We start from the raw sequence: 20,902 nt of genomic DNA, 5'->3' as shown, positions 1-20,902 counted from the left end.
AAACCCCAGTTATTTGGATTAGCTCTGTATTCACATCCTTTGAAAGTTAAAACACTGGTCGATACCTCAACAAAGACAGGTCACAACATCAAGCTCCATGAGCTGTGAGGCCCAGAGGAGTGGGTTTCAGCCCCTGGGCTTCGCAGCCATAGTGTAGCACTGTGTAGCCCAGGAGTGGGTGGCTCCCTGCACTCAGCCTCACACCACTGGATATTAGCTGCATGGTCCAGGCAAGGGGGGCACAACCCCTGGACCTTCGCAGCCATGATCACCCTGCTAAGGGGCAAGGGAGAGTGGGAAACCCTTCCCTGGGCTTTGAAGCTGCAGAAGTACTTTGATGATAAAGACTGGAGTGAGCACTACCATAGCGGCTGCTCCCTCCTCTACTGACCCACCTCTCCTCATCTAATTCACACGCTATTGCATACATTTACAATTACAATTGCCATGTTACCAGTGCTTTGTGTGCTCTGCAGAAGGCCAAGCATGATTGGATGAGCACGTATTATAATCACCTCTGTGACCCACTGACAGCCCCTTGCGAGAACTTCCTACAGCCTTTATACTCCACTCCAATGGTCTCGTGTATGATCCACTACAAACACCCACCCTCAACCTAAACTCACACAGGCGTCTGTGGGCAAGTCAGTTCACTGTGGACACAATACAAGATTAATATTCTGCATTAAAAAATCATATTAAATCAAAACCCAGGAAAAATGTAGTACTCCTAGAGAAGCAAATTAAGCATGTGTGAAATATAAATAGGAGCAATCTCACGGGCATGACTGACATGGATTACTGTAATGTTTTTTTACAGTCATTGGATATCTACCAGTGTTTTGCCCTGTAAAAGATATCAAAGTAAAGCACAATATATATGTCTTTCAAAATCAGATTTTAATTACTGCAGGGCCTGAAGCTCAGAGGCACCAGCCTCACTGAAAGCCCTGACCCTGGGTGCCGCTCATCTTGCTTTGCCTCAGCGCTGCCCTTTAATGAATGATTTTACCTGCCCGAGACCTTGCAGTTATAATGCAGCAGTATGAGGCCAAGAAGATGGTGCTTCTCTCCTGGGCCTCACAGGGATAGATCATATCTGCATTGGGCCTTAATGTAGGGGCCCCTCTCTCCTGGGCTTGGAGTCCATCATCCGGGGATGCCAGGCCCAGGGGAAAGGCCCTTTGCCTGGGCTTTGTAGCAATACATTATGACTGTGCGGCCCCAGGATATTCAGTAACACGAAGGGCTGTACAAGAAAAGTAAACAGCATAAACCCAGGGTCAGGGCTTTCAGGTCCCTCTGGATTTCTTGCCACATAATAATTAAAATCTGACTTTGAAAGAAGGCCCTAACGCTCTGTATTGATGTCCTTTACAGGTCAAAGCACTAATGCAAATATGGACAAATTATAAAAACCCCTGCAAAGAAGCTGTCCTAGATCAACAGGAGACCTGCCCCAAAAAAATATAGTGAAACTAACCAGCATTTCCCAGACTGAGTTAATGGTTAAACTTCATGTTGCTATGGCCCAGAGGACTCCCTGGTAGTTGATCGTCAATTATTTTGAACAACCCTCAAAGCTCTTAAGATGCTTTCTCTTAACACCCATTAGCCTTTTCCAGGGCCCTCATAGCTGCCATTTTCCCAGGTCCATGCATGATGAGCTGTTCCAGTCCAGTTTTTTTCTTTGATTTCCGGGACTTGTTGTCTTGCTTTATAATGGCATAAAAACAACTACAAGTACCAGAAATCAAAATAAAAACTTGGGCTGTAGTAGCACATCTTGCATGGACCAGGGAAATTTGGCAGGTGGCCTCTCAGTGATATACAACCAACCTCCAAGCCAGCCTGTTCTCGCAAGACACCATTATATATTTAAATGTTATTGTGTGTTAGAAAAAAATGACATCCTGTAGCCTTTCCTTTTACATCAGCAAGATTGCCACATAGATCAATTTGTAAAGTCCTCTCACTTTGCAATCAAAGAAAAGAAAACAATCTCTATGTTAAAAGAATAGGCAGCAATTTGTCAGAACACATCCCTGACATTTGATGTCTGTCTTTGAAATTTACAGGCATCTTAAGTGCTCATTCACCTTCCAAACTCCAGCATTTTAAAGTTGGGGGTACTGCAGCTGCCCCCCAGCACTCCTACTTCCAGCACCTATATCCTTCTTTGGCTCCTATACGGTATGTACCTTATTTCTTTACACTTTTCCTTGCCTCCTCCTGGTCTAAGCACACTGTTTCCCCATAGTCAGAGTGTGTTGCTGTTATTCACTTCTCTCAGTTATCCCCTTTGCTTTCCTCTCTCAGCCTCCCTCCAATATCTTGCCTCTTGATCTTCTTTCTCGTCTTAACCCATACTGTCTCACGTTTGAAGTCTTCTCATTTCCCCTCTACAGCTATATTTTATCTTGGCACTTTCGCTCCGCACGCTCCCATCCACTTATCTCCTAAAGGGCAGGGTACACCACAGACCCAGATGTCAACACACACAACAAATGTGACAACATAAAAGCAATAATTCAAAAGCATCTTTATTGCTCCTTTACCTTTGGAACAACAGCAGGGTTATTTAGAGGGTGCTGTAGCACCCCACTCACCCCTATTTCCAGCGCACGTGAAAATTCTCTGGACTGCCCACACAGCAAATGCACCCACAAATGTAAAACTCTGCTGTGTTACATGGACTGTGGCACTAAAGTCAGACATGACTCACAGTTCCAGAACGTGAGGGGATTTGCAGTTTTATATTATGTGAACTCAGCTTTAAGGCATTAGAGAGCTTTACATGATCACCGGTTACATTACAAAAGGATATTTTCATTTTTTAGGGGCATGTGGAAATATTGATATGCCCAGAATCACAGGATGTTCAGCAGACGCTGGGACTCTAACCCAGTTCCTCAGTTGTATTAAGCTGCTCAATGTGCACAAAGCCCAGGGGAAAGTGTTTCGTCCCATGGGCTTCAAAGCCATACTTTAGTGCTACGAAGTTCAGGAGATGGGGAGGGGGTCTACCCTGGGTCTCACAGTTCTGAATAATGACTGTATGTCCCAGGGGAGGGGGGCCCACACTTGGGCCTCGAGGTCTGATCCATTGCTGCAAGGCAGAAGAGAGGGGCCTCTCCTACCCTGGGCCTCACAGCGCTGGATAAGGGATTTGAGGCCAAAAGAAGGGGGGCCCACACTTGGGCCCTGATCCAATGCATGGAAACCCAGGGAAGTGGGGACCTCCTCCTCTGGGCTTAGAAGAGGCGTGGTGCTTTGACAATAAACTTTGCCCAGCCAAGGCTTCTCCTTCTTCTACCGTGCCACCTCTCCTCACCTATTACTGTTCAGCCAATCCTGAAAACAAAAGGGCCATTTGTTGCGTGGAAATGCAAATGGCACCTTTTCAACAGAGCACAGCCCCGCCCTTGAACTGCTCACACACAATAGTCTTCCCTGCTGTCCCAAGACCCCCGGCCATTCTTTCCATCCCCCCATGCCTGTAATCCCAGGACTGACACCACGCCTTTGGCACCTCATTAGCAAAACGTAAAATTGCAGTGATCGAAGGGGAGGGGGCCCCGGAGGAGCATGTGGCCTGACTTTAATGAAGCCTTTCATGTGGAAGGGAGGCCCTATGTTTTTGACCTGAGCGCGAGGCCCTGGGCAGCTTCCCATTCTGCCCATGCCTAGCGCCGGCCCTGGTTAGAGCAGCCGACATTTACCGCCCCTAGTAAAAACCTCCCCCCATGGTAATGGTACGTAATAGGTGCAGTAGTCTTTCCTCCTCCTTTTAATAGTGACTTCAGCTGGGTACAAAAATAATGGAAATAATTATGATTTGATTAGCCGCAAGTCGGTGTGTTGGAGAGGCAGTAAGATTAGCAGGTCATATGGGAAATTGAATTGAATCATTTTATAGAAGCGTGAATGCCCGAAAGCATCTTGACGCTGGGGCCTGCTGAATACAGTACTGAACAAGAGGAGCATGTAAAAGATCATATCACAGGGGGCAAGAAACCAGCCAGGTTTTGAGATGTTTCCTAAAACAGGACAGGTTTGACTGACACTTGATATGATAAGGGAAGTGTCATGGAGCACAAGTTCATAGGTGCCCTGAGGGCTGCACATTATTTGTAATAGTGTGCAAACAGGAACAGTGTTATTTTTTGCATAATGCGGCCCTTGGTAAGCATCTCGCCAGCTGTCATTTTGTCTTACGTACTTTATTGGCGCAACCTGTCTATTGTCTTACTGTTTTTTTGTGGAAAGCTGAAAAATACATGTAACTTCAACATAGGAATGTAGGCCCATATTTATCAAGGAATTGCATCACCATTGCGCCCCGGAAAGGGGTGCAAGGGCGACACAAAACCTATGTGTGATTTATCAAGCCACGCAAGGCCACCTTGCATGGTCCTGCCTGGCTTGATCAATCTAGAGTAACGCAAAGCAGTGCAAATCGCTGCCGTTCATTACTCTGCAGCAGAGAGGTGTTCCAAGGATGGAGTGTGAGTGTTCCTAAGCATCCATCCATGGATTTTGGCACATTCCCAGATTTACCATTAGTGCTAAACTTGCGTCAAAATGCTACGCCTCCCCAGGTGAGTTTTTTTCCTCTTTCCATGTGTGCTGCATTCTGCCATGCACATAGTGGAAAATGGCTTTCAGAATTGTATCCCTTCCTGCACAAAAACAATCCTACCTACAACACAGGGAATCTTGCAACATGATGCAAAGGTGCCTGCATTGGCGCTAGGTAGTCGAAAGTGCTCCAGTGCTAGGAACGGACCAAAATGGCACATTCCTGCCCTTTCTCCAAGGTAGCTTGCTGCGTTGCACTTTGTGAAAGAATGATAAATCTGCCCTGCAATGTGCACAGTGTCACGATGGTGGAGAAACTTTGCTGTTAAATTCTCCTCCAAATGTAGCACTTTCTCTAGTGCTTTTACCGCCAAAAACTACTTCAGGCACTTTATCTTTTTCTTTAACTGAACGTTTACAATTAAAAAGAGGTAATCATAAATATTCTGGATTTTTGTAACTTGTATACTATACCACAATGGACATGGCTCTCATAAACGTATTTTTTTGCTGGTAATGCGGTCGTGGGAAGTAATGAGAGTAACATCTTTTTATCTAAAGTTCTAAGAGAGATGGACTCCGTTATGGAGATTATTGAATGCTGTGCATTATGGGTTCACAAAGATTCAAAAAGATTTGTTTGGGCAAATGAAAAGATCTGCTTGAACATCTCTAATTGACATCAGCCTTCTTAAACTACATTTATAAACAATTACAACTGAATTAAATTGGGGGGAACCCAGGGGCATATTCAAGATCTTCAAGCTGCACTTGAGCAAATACAATTCCATGTGCACATGTGCCTTTCTCCAATGCAATCCATCGCCAGCTTCGTATGGGAGGCTGGAGTAAATCTAAGTTGCTCTTATGCACTTTTTAACTTTTTGCAATGCACTTTCTGTGAATTGGGCACAGGTGTTTTATCAATAAATGACTAACTACAGAAAAATAAGTGAAAATGTTTTCTCTTGAAGTATTACTAGGTATACTAAATATATTTTGCTTTTCCAGGTCGGGTAGAAGGAGTATTCCACTATGATCGCCACACAAGATACCAGCTTACGTTTGATGATGCCCTCATGTCATGTAGATTGGATTTTGGTGCTGAAATGGCAAGTTTGGACCAGCTCCTTGTCGCATACACGTCTGGGCTGGAGGAGTGCCGGGCAGGCTGGCTCCTATCAGGAGAAGTTGCTTACCCAAGGATACAGAGAAACTGGAAGTGTGGCGAAAACAAAACTGGCATCATCTCCTACGGCATCAGGAAGGACCTCTTGGAAAAATGGGATGTTTTTTGCTACAAGCTTGATGATGACTGTTCAATGTACAATAGGACATATCTGGTCTCTGTGCCAAGCCATTTGGAAGGAAGTCTGCATAATGCAAGCGTTCCCCCACAGCCAGTGGAGAGACAGTTAGTGAGCCCAACTAGAGCTGAACTAAGTCAAGTCACTGGAAAACCAGTCAGTAGTCATGGGGCAACTCTAGGGCAAGGGCCACCGCAGCTAAATGTGCACAATACCTCTTCTACGGCCCATAATTTGTCAATTAGTACATTTGCCACTGATTCACCACCGGTAGCTAAAGGGTACAATGCAGATAATCTCAGTACCATATTTCCCTCTGAAGAAAACATTTCATACAAAGAGATGCTAACCGAGATAGTGCAGGAGAGCACGCCGCCGGTTAATAATGATTTTGCCACTACAAGAGCTGAGAGTGAAAGTCAAAATTCAGTTCCATTGCCCATAAACTTGACTACAGTTTCAGAAACTGCTTTAAGTGATACTACACTTGGGCTTTTGGAATTCACATCACCTACTATAGAAGATAGATTATTGGCTGAAGTTGTGAGTTCTGAAAAACATTGGTCTGGACACAACAGCGTCAAAACTCCACTGTCAAATGCAACTTTTAGTGCTGGAAAATTCAATATTGACGGCTCTTCTGACAGCAACAATTCACAAATCACCCCATTGCTTCCAACGGCATGGACCATGGGCAATAGGCAAAAATCAGGTTTACTTACTCCAAGTAATGAAGTGTGGGAGGCCACAACTGGGCATGGTGATGTTCAGACTTTTGGTGCCACAAATGACGATGATCGCATCAGTGTGTCAGTGGAAACTAAGTTGGCATTTCTGCCTCAAAGAGCTCAAAGGCTTGAAAAACCCGAGAAGCCTAAAAACCTAAGAAACCTAACAACCAGTCACACAGGTCAGGGACCAGTTTATGCTACCCAATCACAGAAAGTGGTACCAGATGAGGAAATGACACCCATCTCTTGGTCTTTAAACACAATTAAAGGAAATACTTCAGACTTTCCAAATGCTTCTTCATATATAAAGGATATTGGAACAAGTGTTGGACCAATCACAAGGCAGGAAATTGACTTAAATGCCACAGACCAAACTAGTGCAACCACTACAAGTGAACATAGTGTTCTCAAAAGTCAAACAACCACTTATTTTGAAATGGACAAGCAAGCCAGATTTCACGTCCTAAACCATGAGTCAACCGGGCATCCCTCACCATTAACCACCTTCTCTGTTAAAAATTTGGAACCTCTTAGCAGTGCGCACCAAGAACCAGGAGGTTCAATTGTTCCTCTTGTGACTTATTCTGGAGTTCAGGAACCCAAACCTACTGTGAACACAGAGAAACCCAACAAATCCCTTGCTTCACCAGTCATTAAAACAGAAGCAACTTCTTCCTTTAAACGTCCTTCATCATTGCATGAGCCTTTAGGTAAGCCCATCTCTTACAATCTATTTTCTAAAATGGTTAGCTTTGACAAACTATGTAGGAATATTGAAAACCTTATTAAGAATTTCTGCTGATGATTGATTTGTAGTGGGGAAAGTGATGAACATGAGTAGACTAACATAATCTGACCATACATTCCTCTTTTCCAGACTGCCCAAATGTATGATGTAGCTAATCATAGCAGCCTGAAAGAAATGGAAATGGCTTGCTGAGGCCATAATTAATAACACATTTGTTTTAGCTAACAGTATTGTACATCTGATGTATACTAAGAATATTCTAAAGGTTTTAAAGGACTGATAATAAAAAGATGCTGTACAAGAGAAGGAGAGTGGCGAAAAGTTTAAAACTCATTAGTAGGATCACACAATGCCCAGATCCAGAGATTTTCAGATTGCTGCCAGAAAGAACGACCCCTCAAAAAAAATCCCTTTAGCTCACAAGTGATCCTCCTTAGGGAAGTTAAACGGGTCAAAGCTTAACAGAGCCAGATATGTTAGGAGAATCACAAATCAACAATGGCAATTTAGATGAAGGAAAATGGTCGAAAAGTATGTTATCCATTTGAAAGCCTAGAGGGAAGACTGTTTATCATTGAAGTATATGAAGTGTGTCTAAGAGGTTGGAAAATGACCATTACGCATTATGGTTCTGTTAGAAATGAGGGGTCTTTAGTTGGCAGTGGATTGCACCCTGTCCAAGTAGGGACCCTTATTCTAGTCAGGGTAAGGGAATCACACAACTAAGATAATCCCTGTGCCGCCCCTTGGTAGCTTGGCACAAGCAGTCAGGATTATCTCAGAGGCAATGTGTAAACATTTGTACAAACCACACACAGGTACACCGTGAAGCCACTATAAAAGGACATCACCACTTTAGTAAAATAACCAATGTTCATCTGTATAAAACAAGACCAGAATGACAAAAATCCAACACACACATTCAAGATAGCACTTTAAAAAGGTTCAAAACAGTTCAGTCCATAGGAAACTATGGATGCTTTGCTTTTATGACAAAGTACCTGGGATGTGTCAAAATAAAAGATGAAAACAGGTGCAGGTAGATGAGAGGCCAGAAAACAAAGCAATGCATCGATTCCTTGAACGCAGGGAAGGTGATGTGTCGATTCCTTACTGCCAGAGGAGGTGATGCGCCAATTCCTTGCTGTCAGGGGAGGTGGTGCGGCGATTCCTTACTGTAAAGGGAGGTGATGCTTCAAATTACAGATACGCGGCCTTGGTTCCTTACTGTTGGCCAACGTCAATGAAGAACTTGGTGCACAGGTGCGATTCATCAAAAATTTGGACACGCTGTGTCGATGCGGCAGTGCCAAAACAGGTGCTGCATCAATTTTACAACTGCATAGAAGGTGATGCGTCGATTCCTTCAGCCGCACAGTAGGGCCTACGTCGAAGTCGAGCTGGAGTCTTGGATGTTCGAGACACAATGCTCAGGGCTCAGACTGCGGCATTCTTTAACCTGCACAGCAGGCATTGCATCGATTCTTCTGCCGCGCCACTGTGATGCGTTGGGTTTTCAACCGCATGGTGGTGCTGCGTCAGGATAAACAGGGGCTGAAGGGTGATGCGTTGATTTTTTTCTGTTTGCAGCAAAGCCACCTCATAGGGCCCAGAACTGGAATTGGCACCACTTGGCAGGTCAGAACTCCCAGCAAAGGCTTCAGGGGTGTAGGTGAAGTCTTTGAAGGCCCTGAGACTTCTTAGCAAGAGGCAAGCCCTCACAAGCCCTTGGAGAACCTTGGAAGCAGGATACAGAAAGCAAAGTCCAGTTCTTTCACTCCCCAAGACAAAAGCAGCGATCAGTAGGCCAAATCAGAGTGGTAGTTTTCCGCATACAGCTTCTCCAGCTCTTTTTCTTGGAAGAATCTCCTCTTAGTCCGGGAGCGTTCTGAAGTTATGGTCTCACAGCTCCAATACTTATACCAGTTTCTGCTTTTGAAGTAGGCAGACTTTAAAGGAAAGTCTTTGTAGTGCACAAGACCGTTTTTTCCCTGACATGGCTCCAGACACACTACATAAAGGTGAAGACAGCTTTGTGTGAATACAGGTAAAGCCTTATTCAGGTGTCAGTGACAACTCCTCCCACCACTCTAGCTCAGGAAGGTCCATCAGCCTGGTCATGAGCACTCAGGATATGCAGGGCACACCTCAGCTCCCTTTGTGTGACTGTTTAGAGTGAATGCACAAACAGCCAAACTGTCAATTCCCACTTTCTAAAAGTGGCATTTCAAACATGCAACTTAAAAACCAACTTAGCTAAAAGATGTATTTCTAAATTGTGAGTTTAGGAACACCAAATTCCAAATCTCTTTCTCTTCCCAATTGGAAGTTACACATGTAAGATGTTTCAAAGCAGCTCTAATGATAATGAAACACAATGGCCAGTATTTCACCATCAGGACATGTAAAACACACCAGGACATGTCCTACCTTTTGCATACACTGCATCCTGCCCATGGGGCTACCTTGTGCTTACCTTAGGGGTGCCTTACATGTAGAACAAGGGAGAGTTTGGGCCTGGCAAATGGGGGCACTTGCCAGGTCGACACAGCAGTTTAAAATTGCACACACAGACACAGCAGTGGCAGGTCTGAGACATGGTCACAGGCCTACTCATGTGGGTGACACAATCAGTGCTGTAGGCCCACTAGTAGCATTTGAATAACAGGCCCTGGACGCACACAGTGTACATTACTAGGGTCTTACCAGTAAAAAAATTAGCCAATCATGTATAACCAATCATAATCACAATTTAAACAGGGAGTACTTGCACGTAAGCACTGATCAGCAGTGGTAAAGTGCCCAGAGTTCTAAAACCAGCAAAAACTATATGCAGCACATGTTCAGAAGCAAAAAGACAGGCAAAAAACGCCAAAGATGCCAGGTCTAACAGGGTATTTTCAGTAGGGAGAAAATACAAAAGCAGGAAATGCTGTGAGTGGAACTGGAATACCTTATGGTGGACTCAGTGGGTATAGGTGCTTTCACACTTAGTCACTTTCATAGAGCTCTTTCAGATCCATTGGTAGTTATCCAACTATGCAGTTCCCAGGTGGGTTGGGTCAGAAAAGTTCCAGAATGGAAAAAAGGAGGAGATCAGGTTTCACAGATCACCTCTTCTCCTGATGGATGACGCCACTATGTACCAGGCTTATTGGTGTAGGTCCACAAAGGATTCATTTATTTGTTTTTGGAGTTGTCCTTTAGTACATACATATGTGGTTTGGACTTTCAGTTCTTGGATATTAGATACATTTCTCCTTTACGATGCAGGTGTAGGATCTTGCTGCCTTCCCTTCTCCTCTCTTGCTAGGCATTGAGCAACTTCTGGGCACTTAGTGCACAATGCATGCAGCCTACGACAGGGATTAAGGCAAGAAGTCTGCCCTTTGCACTAAGGAAAAGGTAGAGGTGGCTTCAGCTTATGCAAGACATCTCCTGGATGGTACAGGATTGGAATTGCACGGGAAACATCCTTTACAATTAAACTTTTACAACGCAGTGCTTTTACAACGCATGTGTTACAACGAAAACCATTACAACGCATTGCGCTGGGGGGCGCTCTAGGATAGGGAATAGATTTAATTTACTATCCAACACCTTCCCTAGTGTCCACGGGGACTGGAGTTGGAATAGTAAATTAAACTATTCACTATCCAGCACCCCAAAGCGCTATGCGTTGTAAAGGTTTGCGTTGTAAAAACTGCGTTGTAACAGCATGCGTGGTAAAAGCATGCGTTGTAACGTCATACATCCAAATTGCACAGCTTTATACTGTACAGTCATTTACAACTTCTCATAGGCCACCTTTCAAGCCAATTTGGCCAGTGGTGTTTGTTTGTCTAAGCACATATTACTGCTCTACAGCATTATTCCAAAGATTGGTTGTAGGCAATAGAAATCTCATTAGTGACTTCATTTTAAGTTCAAAATGGCTTCAGAGATCCTTGGTGGGGATGTACTCTCACAGAGATGGTGATTGCCAGAAATCCCTACCTTCGTACTGCGCCATGTTTGTTCTCTTGAGTCTAAAAGAATTTCTGTGTCTGATGTGCCAATTTTTGAGGGGGTCATATGGCTTCAGTAGCCTTGCCTGAACTGCGAGCTGCTGTTACCCAACACTGGAGCCACGGAGCACTCTGACAACTGGGACCTGCTCCAGCCGCCAATGGACAAATAAGACTGAATCAAGAACGGTGGCATAAGGCTCTATACATTTTAATATAAACTTAACATGCAGCACTAAATCCCATTATCGTGTGCAAGGGCACACAGAAGCCCCTCATGCCAGCCATGAACACTGAGTGTGCCATGCTGCTGTGAATCTGTGAAGCTATCATATTGTTACTAACTTTTTCAACCTAATAAGAATAAAGGTTTATCTAATTTCAAAGATATATATCACTGCATGGCCAATGCAATTATTGAGTGCTCTCATTTTGTTATCTGGTTGGAATCTGATTTCTAAGCCTACATCACTTTCCAAAAATGTGACTTAAACCTTACTTCTCCCTGAAAATCAAAGCCATAACAAAAGGTAGCTGGTTGTATTTGGTTAGCTCGCAGTAGAACCTGGTTCCTGAGGTTTCAAGGAAAGCAGGCAGTACTTTCTACAAGGACTACTCAATACTCCTCACTTACTCAGGACCCACAGAACTGGCTTGACATTCAGTACTGCTTGTTTGGCATCTTTCTCTTGCAATATTATTCTCTGTAACAAACTCTGCTGCTCCATGGATATAGTTACACAATATTTGAAATACCTAAAATAAACGTAATTTTTTGCAGAAAATTTGATAAAAATGTTTATAGTTTTGTAAACTTTGAAGCAGACTTAATAATGCACTTGGAATTTGGTTACATAGGCTTAAAAGGCGTCCACAATTGTTGCTACATGTTTCACTAAGTCCAAATATTTCCAGGTGGTCTACCACACAGTTATGATAAAATCTCAGAAAAAAAGAGTGTTTTGGGGATAAGTCCCTAAAGACTTTTTTGGCTGAGGTTTTATCATAACTGGTGTCTGGCTAAGCTCCCATTTTTTTAACATGGAACATTTATACCTCTCTTGAAAGAAGCCCCCATCTGACTCAAAGTGCCCTGTCACCCTTCTACCTAACAGGGTCAAGACTGATTTGCATATTGTTGGGTCCAAACTGGGGTGGTGTGGTGAGCAAAAGAATGATGGATTAAACTCAGATCCTTGTGACTGGGGGTGAATGATTGCATTGGCCAGTATTCCGTCCATCAATTGTATCTTTTGCATATGCACCCTTCTACTTGAAGCAGCTAAAGTATTATAATATCATATAGCAAAACAATTTACATTTTCTGGAAACACAGACTCCTTGATGATACCCAGGCTGGTTCCTGCCTCAGGAGAAACCCCAAACTTGTCCTCACATTCATTGCCATGTTGAAAGTTAGGCTGAAACCGTCAACATTATCGGCGCCCTCTTGCTCTCCTTAACCTTTTTTTGCGCGTAAAACAGCCGCCATTTTGGGCACCATGGCTTCCCTGCTCTCGCTGAGAGCCAGCGCGCCTCTCTCTCCCTCCTAGCTTCGCTGGCAACCCCCTGCTTGCACCTGCCTTGAGTCATAAACCCCTCTTCGGCGCTGCTCTGTCCCAGGCCCTCATCCTGTTCCCAACGCGACACCTCCCTGCCTCCCTTTCATGATCTCCGGCCCTTTTGATGCAAACCCCTTTTCCCCGTGTGCCCGTTTGTCTTCCCCGTTCCCAGGCCGACACCTAGCTCTGCCGATACCAATCCCTTGCCCCTCCCCATACGATAGAAAGCTTCCCTCCTCAAAGGACCCCCGAGATGATCAAAGCCCCCATCCCACGAGATCCGATCGAAACCCACACACTCCGTGAATCGACGGAATATCCAGCTGCGCGATGATCATCACCTGTTGTGAACGGGGCGGGGACTTCCACTGTAACCTTGCGTGGGAACGGGCTGGGAAAGGGGGGATTCTGAAGATGTCTTTCCGTACTTCAAAGTATCAACGAGAATGTGTTACATGCAATAAACAGATAAACGTGTGTATAAGAGGCCAGGCCTCAGGGATGCAGTTAGAGCACCTCAGAACGATACCTTCTGTCCGTTTTCGTTGTGTTCTCCTCCGGAGCGAATAAAAACCTTGTTTCCTGCCTTCCAGTCTCCAGCGCCTGCCTCTTCAATAGTTTAACTTCTTTGTGGGTTCAAGAGGCGACACCGCCGGGCAATAATTAAGGATCTTATATTCTGGTTGGTAGTGCCCCCCAGTTAGTTTCCACAATTGGCGTCCCAAGCGTGGGGCCCATCAGCGACCCATGGATCCAGTGGGAGAGGTCCTGACGACAAAGTGAACGACTGCAACGATCGGGAACGCGTCTGTCCGATAGACCCTCGTCTGACAGCCGATCATCCGAACTTCACTGGGTCCGAACAGACCTCTCTCGAGTGATCTACGGTCCTGACTGGGAACCATCAGGAGTGCCGCGAGGATAACGGAGAAGAGAGGAAGATCGGGCGCTGGATTCGGAAGACAGGAAACTGTCCATGCGGTCCGGGTAAGGTCGTGTAACCACGACAAGTCGCGAAATTTGTTTGATTGCCTGTTTGTTAAAAAATACTAGTATTGCTCTTTTTTTTTGTTTATTTGGAGATTCACTGTCTGCAAACGGAGAAGCAACGGTCTCTCTCTTTGCAAGCAGTGGAGGATAGGTAGGCCAGCAGCCGTGCTTATTTTCTCCCCCACTCAATAATCACCTGAAACTGAACTGTTGTTCACAAACTATTGTTTCCTGGAGATTCCCTGTCTGCAAACAGGGAAGAGACCACCCTTTTTGCAGATAGTGAAAAAGGTAGGTAACGCAAATCTTTGCGGACCTACTCATTCTCCCCATTGTTATTTATCGGTCTTTTGTTATCTTGATCTATGAGGGATTCACTGTCTGCAAACGGAGAAACAACGGGCTCTCTCTTTGCAAACAGTGGAGGATAGGTAGGGCAGCAGCCGTGCTTATTTTTTCCCTCCCACTCAATAATCTCTTGAAATTGAACTGTTGTTCGCAAACTATTGTTTCCTGGAGATTCCCTGTCTGCAAACAGGGAAGAGACCACCCTTTTTGCAGATAGTGAAAAGGGTAGGTAACGCAAATCTTTGCGGACCTGCTCATTCTCCCCATTGTTATTTATTGGTCTTTGGTTTTTTTATCCATGAGGTATTCACTGCCTGCAAACAACGTAGAATAGAAATATTCTGTCCAGTCTTTGCACCTAGTGATAAGATAGGCAGTGCTGACTTTTTAGTCCCTCGTTACGAGCCGTCATGTCTGTCTTCTCCCCACTGATTAGTAGCCTGTTTAGCCCGGACCGCTTATTAGAGATGGACCATCCAGCCCCACTGGAAGGCACCCCTAATAAGGACATGTTCATGAAGCATGGATTGACCGCTATTGCCTATAGTAAACTATGGCATAAATATACAAAACAGGGTCAAGAAAGTCAATGGCCCCTGATAGGATCCTTCGATGATGATAAAATAAAAACGCTAGAAACTGCCCTGGGTAAAAACAAGACAACACCTACTATGCTTGATAGCTTCGGCATGTGGCGAAAAGAAACTGAACAGCGTAAAAAGAAAACTGAGAGTAGGTTGGAAAAAGAGCTGCAAAAAGCAGCCCACCTAGCTGCTCAGAAACTAAAAAAGGAGATAGAGGAAAGAGAGAAAGCTAAACAGAAACTAGAAAGGGAAACGCCAAGCCAGTGTCCGGTTAGAACCCCCTCCATGCTCTACCCTGATTTACCCTCGAAACGACAAGCCAATGAGGACCTGCTGTTAGGTCCTCCTATCATCTACATGCCCCCTCCATATGCCCCTTCTCAACCCTTGGCGCAGCACGCGCCACCCCCAGGTACAAACAAAGGTACCGCCACAGCGTCGGCCCCAATGGCCTCTGTGCCGGCCGAACCCCTTGTATTAAAACCCGCATCAACAACGACGTTAGACGACCATGAGACTCGAGGGGCTGGCCCTGCAAGAACAAACAGGCTAGACAAAGATGAGCGAGCGGGGATCGACAAAATAGCAAGGACACTGGTAGAAAGGAAGGATGATGAAGAGTACATCACAGATATGTTCAGCTCGTATACGGGGAGTCACAGACGACATTTTACCGTACGACTGTGTTATCATGTCTTGAATGCATACGAGGACCGATATCGAGACAAAGGTCCCGAGAGCCTAAGGACCCTGTACCGGAAGGTCGATATCGGGGATGAGGGCGAGTGCGATGTGTCGGACCTCCTTACGCGTACGCTTGAGGTTTTCCGCCACCTCACTGAACGAAAACCGGGAGCTAAATCCACAGCCCCCGTAGTGACCGAACCACCAATCGAGCAATCTAACACCATGATGCCGATACGTGAGGCTGCCCCTTACTGGGTTCCTCCTCGAGGTACAGGGACTCACGATGATGCAAACAACCAAGATGCGAAGGGAAGGGTAGTGTACAACTGGGTCTACCAGCCATGGGACCGGCAAGAGATACTGACATTCCGGAAATCTCTACCCGATCTACGTAAAAACCCCACTGCCTTCTATACTGAACTGGGTACAGCCCTGGGTTCAACGATCATGACCCTGGCTGACATCGACTTGTTCTTCGGGTTATGTCTACCAGCTGATGTGTGGAAGCAAATCCGGAAAGTCGACCACCTTGAGCTATTCGGACATACCTGGTCACAACTCGATGAACTGGACAAACAACGGGGACCCGGACAAAAGCCGTTGAAATCCATTCTAGACCTCCCAGATAAAATCGTAGAGAAATTAAAAACCCAAATCCCAGAAAAGAAAGTGGACTGGTCGATAGTAACGGCCTGTCGCCAAAAACCCCAGGAGGACGTATCGGAGTACTTCTCCCGGTTTGAAACGGTGTTCTCCGATTACAGCGGCCAGGACATGACCACTGCAACCGGACACCATCTGTTTGTCCAGAATTATGTTAAGGGCCTATCATTGGAAATCTCCCAGAAACTGCAGGCCAGCGAGAGTAGTTGGGCAGCCTCCAAACCTACAGCGATTCTCCAAATGGCCCAATATTATGAGCATCAGAAAAATGAAGACGATAGGGCGACAGAGAAAAAGAAGAAAGACTTAAAAGAGAGGGTGATGATTGCCAAACTGCAAGGGGTGACTATAGGACGAGACCAATACCGAGGAAACTACCAGACGAACGTCCCTAAGACTGCATTTCCCCAGGACCGCACTCTGACTCCCTACAGTGGACGCACAGACCTTAGAGAAGACCAGTGCGCTTTCTGCAAAGGGACTGGCCATTGGAAATCCCAGTGCCCAGTTCTTCTGGAAATGATCAGAAACAGAGACCCCAGGGATGTAGCAAACGGACCGAGACCTAAGGGACCACCACGAGGGCCCCCAAATGACGCAACGAATGACAGATCAAGCAGACCAAATACGTTCGATCGACCCAGACAGAACCAATATCAACAATCTGACTATGACGACACTCACACCTTTGCATAGGACAGCCAAGGGCGAGGGAGGGATCCAGTCGAGCTCTATGTTGACCAGCAGGGCCCTTATGTCACTGCTAAGGTCCTGGGTACCAAGTCTCCATTTCTGGTAGACACTGGCGCAACACGTAGTGCGTTATCTAAACGACTGATTCCAAGGGCACCCTTGTCTGGCTCACTCATAACATCGACAGGTTTCGATGGAACGCCCTCCACCAACCCTTTGTCTGCCCCGATTCTCTTTGACGTAGAAAACAACACCACCGACACCACGTTCTTGCTTTCCTCCAATAGCCCTGACGCCATTATGGGACTTGACTTACTGAAACACTTCCGAGCGACGATTAGGTGTTCTCAAGATGGAGTTCGAGTGTTTCTTTACGACAACCCCGTTCTGCTTAGACATTGCCCCCCCGACACATGTTTTCCATCACCGACGTTGACGCGTCCCTGCTTGACACTCTACCTCCGTATCTGTGGGCAAAAGCGGATTCGGACGTAGGGCGTATGTTAATTGACCCAGTGCACATTACTGTCCGACCAGACGCAACACTCCCAAAACTCCCACAATATCGGATATCGCCAGAGGGCGAGAAGGCATTGGTAATGATTATCCAGTCACTGATAGACGCAGGAGTGGTAGAGGAAGTGGTTAGCAACGTTTGCAACAGCCCTATCTTGCCCATTATCAAGAAGCAGGGAGAGGGAGATGAGAAAGCATACCGTTTCATCATCGACCTCCGAGAGATCAACAAAGTGGTGGTACCCCAGTACCCTGTGGTCTCAGACATCACCACCATCCTGACCTTGATTCCATCCACTGCCACCACCTTTTCCGTCATCGACCTCAAGAACGCATTCTTCTCCATCCCCATCCACCCAGACAGCCGATATCTCTTCGGCTTTACCCTAAAATCCCGCTCATATAGGTTTTGCCGAGCCCCTCAAGGCTACACGGAGAGCCCTAGCATCTACAGCCAGGCCCTCAAAAGACAACTAGACCAAGTCCGGTTACCCGACGGGGTGGTGTTGGTACAATATGTCGATGACATCCTTTTGGCAGCCGACACCACCCCTCTAGCGGTTACCGCCACCATTCAACTCTTGCACTTCCTGGCGGAAAATGGCCACAAGGTCTCCAAGAAGAAGTTGCAATTCTGCCTACCCCAGGTCACTTACCTGGGCCACCTTCTGTCCAAAGATGGAAGGAAACTCACCCCTGATCGAATCCAAACCATTCTAGATACCCCTGTCCCTAAAACCCAGAAGCAGGTTCGCTCCCTATTAGGCCTCACCTCCTTCTGCCGACAATGGTTGCCAAACTTCAGCCTCGTTGTAAAACCACTGCTTTCTCTGCTAAACAAAGACGTCCCTTTCCCACTCCCTTGGACTCCTGAGTGTCAAACTTCCTTCACGGAACTACGAGATGCCCTTTGCTCAGCCCCTGTCCTGGGTACCCCTGATTACAGAAAGCCCTTCTCCCTTTACACTCACGAAAGGGAGGGGTGCGCTTTATCTGTCCTGACCCAGGCCATCGGCCCTAAGCAACGACCGTGCGCTTACTTCTCTGCCACTCTTGACCCTGTCGCCAGAGCCTTGCCTGCCTGCCTTCGAGCTGTAGCTGCTGCTGCAGTCTCTATCCGACAGAGTGAGGGGATTGTACTCTCGAATTCCCTCACGGTACTGGTACCCCATGCAGTCGACACCCTCCTGAACCAAACCAAGACGCAACATCTGACGAGTGCACGACTGACTGGATACGAACTAACCTTGCTTGCCCCCCATATCACCCTGAAAAGATGCACCACACTGAACCCAGCAACTCTGTTACCCTTGCCAGAGAACGATCCCAATGTGCGCCCCGTACATGACTGCGTGACTCTTACGGACGAACAGACCAGGAGTAGGGTCGATCTCAGAGACACAGCTTTCCCTGACCCCGACGGGGAGTTGTGGGTGGACGGTTCTTGCATCAAACTCTCCGATGGTACCACTTCCGCTGCCTATGCAGTCACCACGGCTCGAACTGTAGTAGAAACAGCCCGCATCACCCAGCGATCTGCCCAGGCAGCGGAACTGATTGCTTTGACACGAGCCTGCATCCTGGCAACAGGAACCACAGCGAACATTTACACTGACAGCCAGTATGCCTTCGGGGTGGTTCACCATTTTGGGCTCCTCTGGAGGGAGAGAGGATACTTGACCTCACACGGCACACCCATTTTGCACGGGGATTTAGTCTCCGCCTTAATCGAAGCTGTCCTCCTCCCCAACAGACTTGCCGTTATCAAATGCCAGGCACACAAGAAAGTGACAGACATTATTGGACAGGGAAATGCACTAGCCGACATTACCGCCCGAACGACAGCTGAAAATAGAACGACAACACATATGTACGTGACCAGGTCACAAGCAGAAAACTGGACTGACGCCAAGGACACAATTAGAGACATACAAACGACTAGCACACAACACGAATTGACTGAATGGACACGGGTGGGATTGAAAGACGATGAAGGCTGCTGGCGGACAAAAGACACGAACAAATGGCTACTACCTGATTCGTACTTGATTCCCATATTAACCATGGCACACTCCCCTGCCCACATAGGATCAGCCCCCATGATCGAACTTGTCTCCAGGGTTTGGCACAATGACAAGATCCCAGATTCCGCCAAACGCCTGGTTCAACAATGTTTAATATGCCTGCAACACAACCCCGGGAAAGGAACTGTAGTACCCCGGGGGGGATTTGGGGTCCCAAACCACCCATTTGAAGTCCTGCAGATGGACTACATCCAGCTAGACAGATGCCAAGGCCTGAAATATGTACTTGTCGTGGTGTGCGCATTTAGCAAATGGGTGGAAGCATATCCAACCCGTGACAACACCGCTATGGCCACTGCAAAGGTCCTGTTAAAGGAGTTTTCCCCCGTTATGGCCTCTGTCGTGTTTTGTGGAGTGATAATGGCCCCCACTTTGTAGCCAACGTTATCCAGCTCATCCTAAATGGGCTGGGTATTAAACAGAAATTCCACGCAGTCTTCCACCCTCAATCTGCTGGGCTTGTCGAACGACACAATGCCACACTCAAGCTTAAACTGGCCAAAATAGTGGCTACGACGGGCCTGAAATGGCCAGACGCCCTCCCACTGGCATTGCTATCGATGCGCTCCACCCCCACCCGACATCACTTAACCCCTTATGAAGTTGTCTTCGGTCGACCCATGAGCGTCTGGTCTGCCCCGAAACCAACTTCCATTCATGACGTTCCGGATGTCCTAATGTCTGATTATCTGTACAAATTGACTGAAACTTTGTCTGTCCTTCATCAGCAGGTGCAGCAGGCCATCCCCGATGCTTCCAGGGGTCCGGGCCACGCCATCCAGCCGGGGGACTTCGTGCTGATCCGAAATTTTCAGCGATCAAAGAGTTTGGAACCCCGGTGGACGGGCCCCTGGCAAGTGCTGATCACCACTCGGACCGCACTTCGAGTGGAGGGGAAGAAACATTGGCTGCACGCCCATCACTGCAAAAAGGTCTCTCCAACCCTGGCCACGACAGACACCGTCAACACCCAAGAAGAGCTCCTGAACCAGGACCGACCATCGTTGAACTGCTATCCTGACACAGAGACACTTGAACTTTCAAAACATCCTGACCCCACTGTGCCATCTCGAGAAGGGTACTTCCTGCGTCGAAAGGAGGGAGCTTCGGCTAAGTAGGCCACGGACTAGGTTAAAGGATCTCAGAACGGTGACCCAAACTACCAAGGGTTACCTGGAGAGAAACTAAACTAAGTCTGTGGTCCTGCCCACTACCGAGCACCTTGAAGACGAAGATGATGGAAGCGCCAGATAAGAAGATGATGGAAGCGCCAAATAAGAAGCCGACGGAGACAGCAGGAAATACCCACTACAGAAATCCGAGAACAGACAGACTCCATAGCTCAAAGACAATTGCACTCTTCATCGTAATCCTCCTCTGTTTTCTCCTCATGACTACGCT

At 46.6% G+C, this 20,902-nt stretch overlaps 1 protein-coding gene across 1 annotated transcript in view; it reads left to right on the top strand.

The window, feature by feature from the left end:
• LOC144828119 (uncharacterized) overlaps nt 1-20,902 on the top strand; it is a 116,181-nt gene that overhangs the window by 68,192 nt on the left and 27,087 nt on the right. The window contains exon 4 of the mRNA XM_078686239.1: nt 5,593-7,329. Coding sequence (XP_078542365.1) covers nt 5,593-7,329 — 1,737 coding nt within the window. The remainder of the gene's footprint in view (nt 1-5,592; nt 7,330-20,902) is intronic.

This window comes from Lissotriton helveticus, chromosome 4_1 (assembly GCF_964261635.1).
Source record: "Lissotriton helveticus chromosome 4_1, aLisHel1.1, whole genome shotgun sequence".
Classification (NCBI taxonomy): domain Eukaryota; kingdom Metazoa; phylum Chordata; class Amphibia; order Caudata; family Salamandridae; genus Lissotriton; species Lissotriton helveticus.
This window is presented reverse-complemented; position numbering and strand designations above follow the sequence as displayed.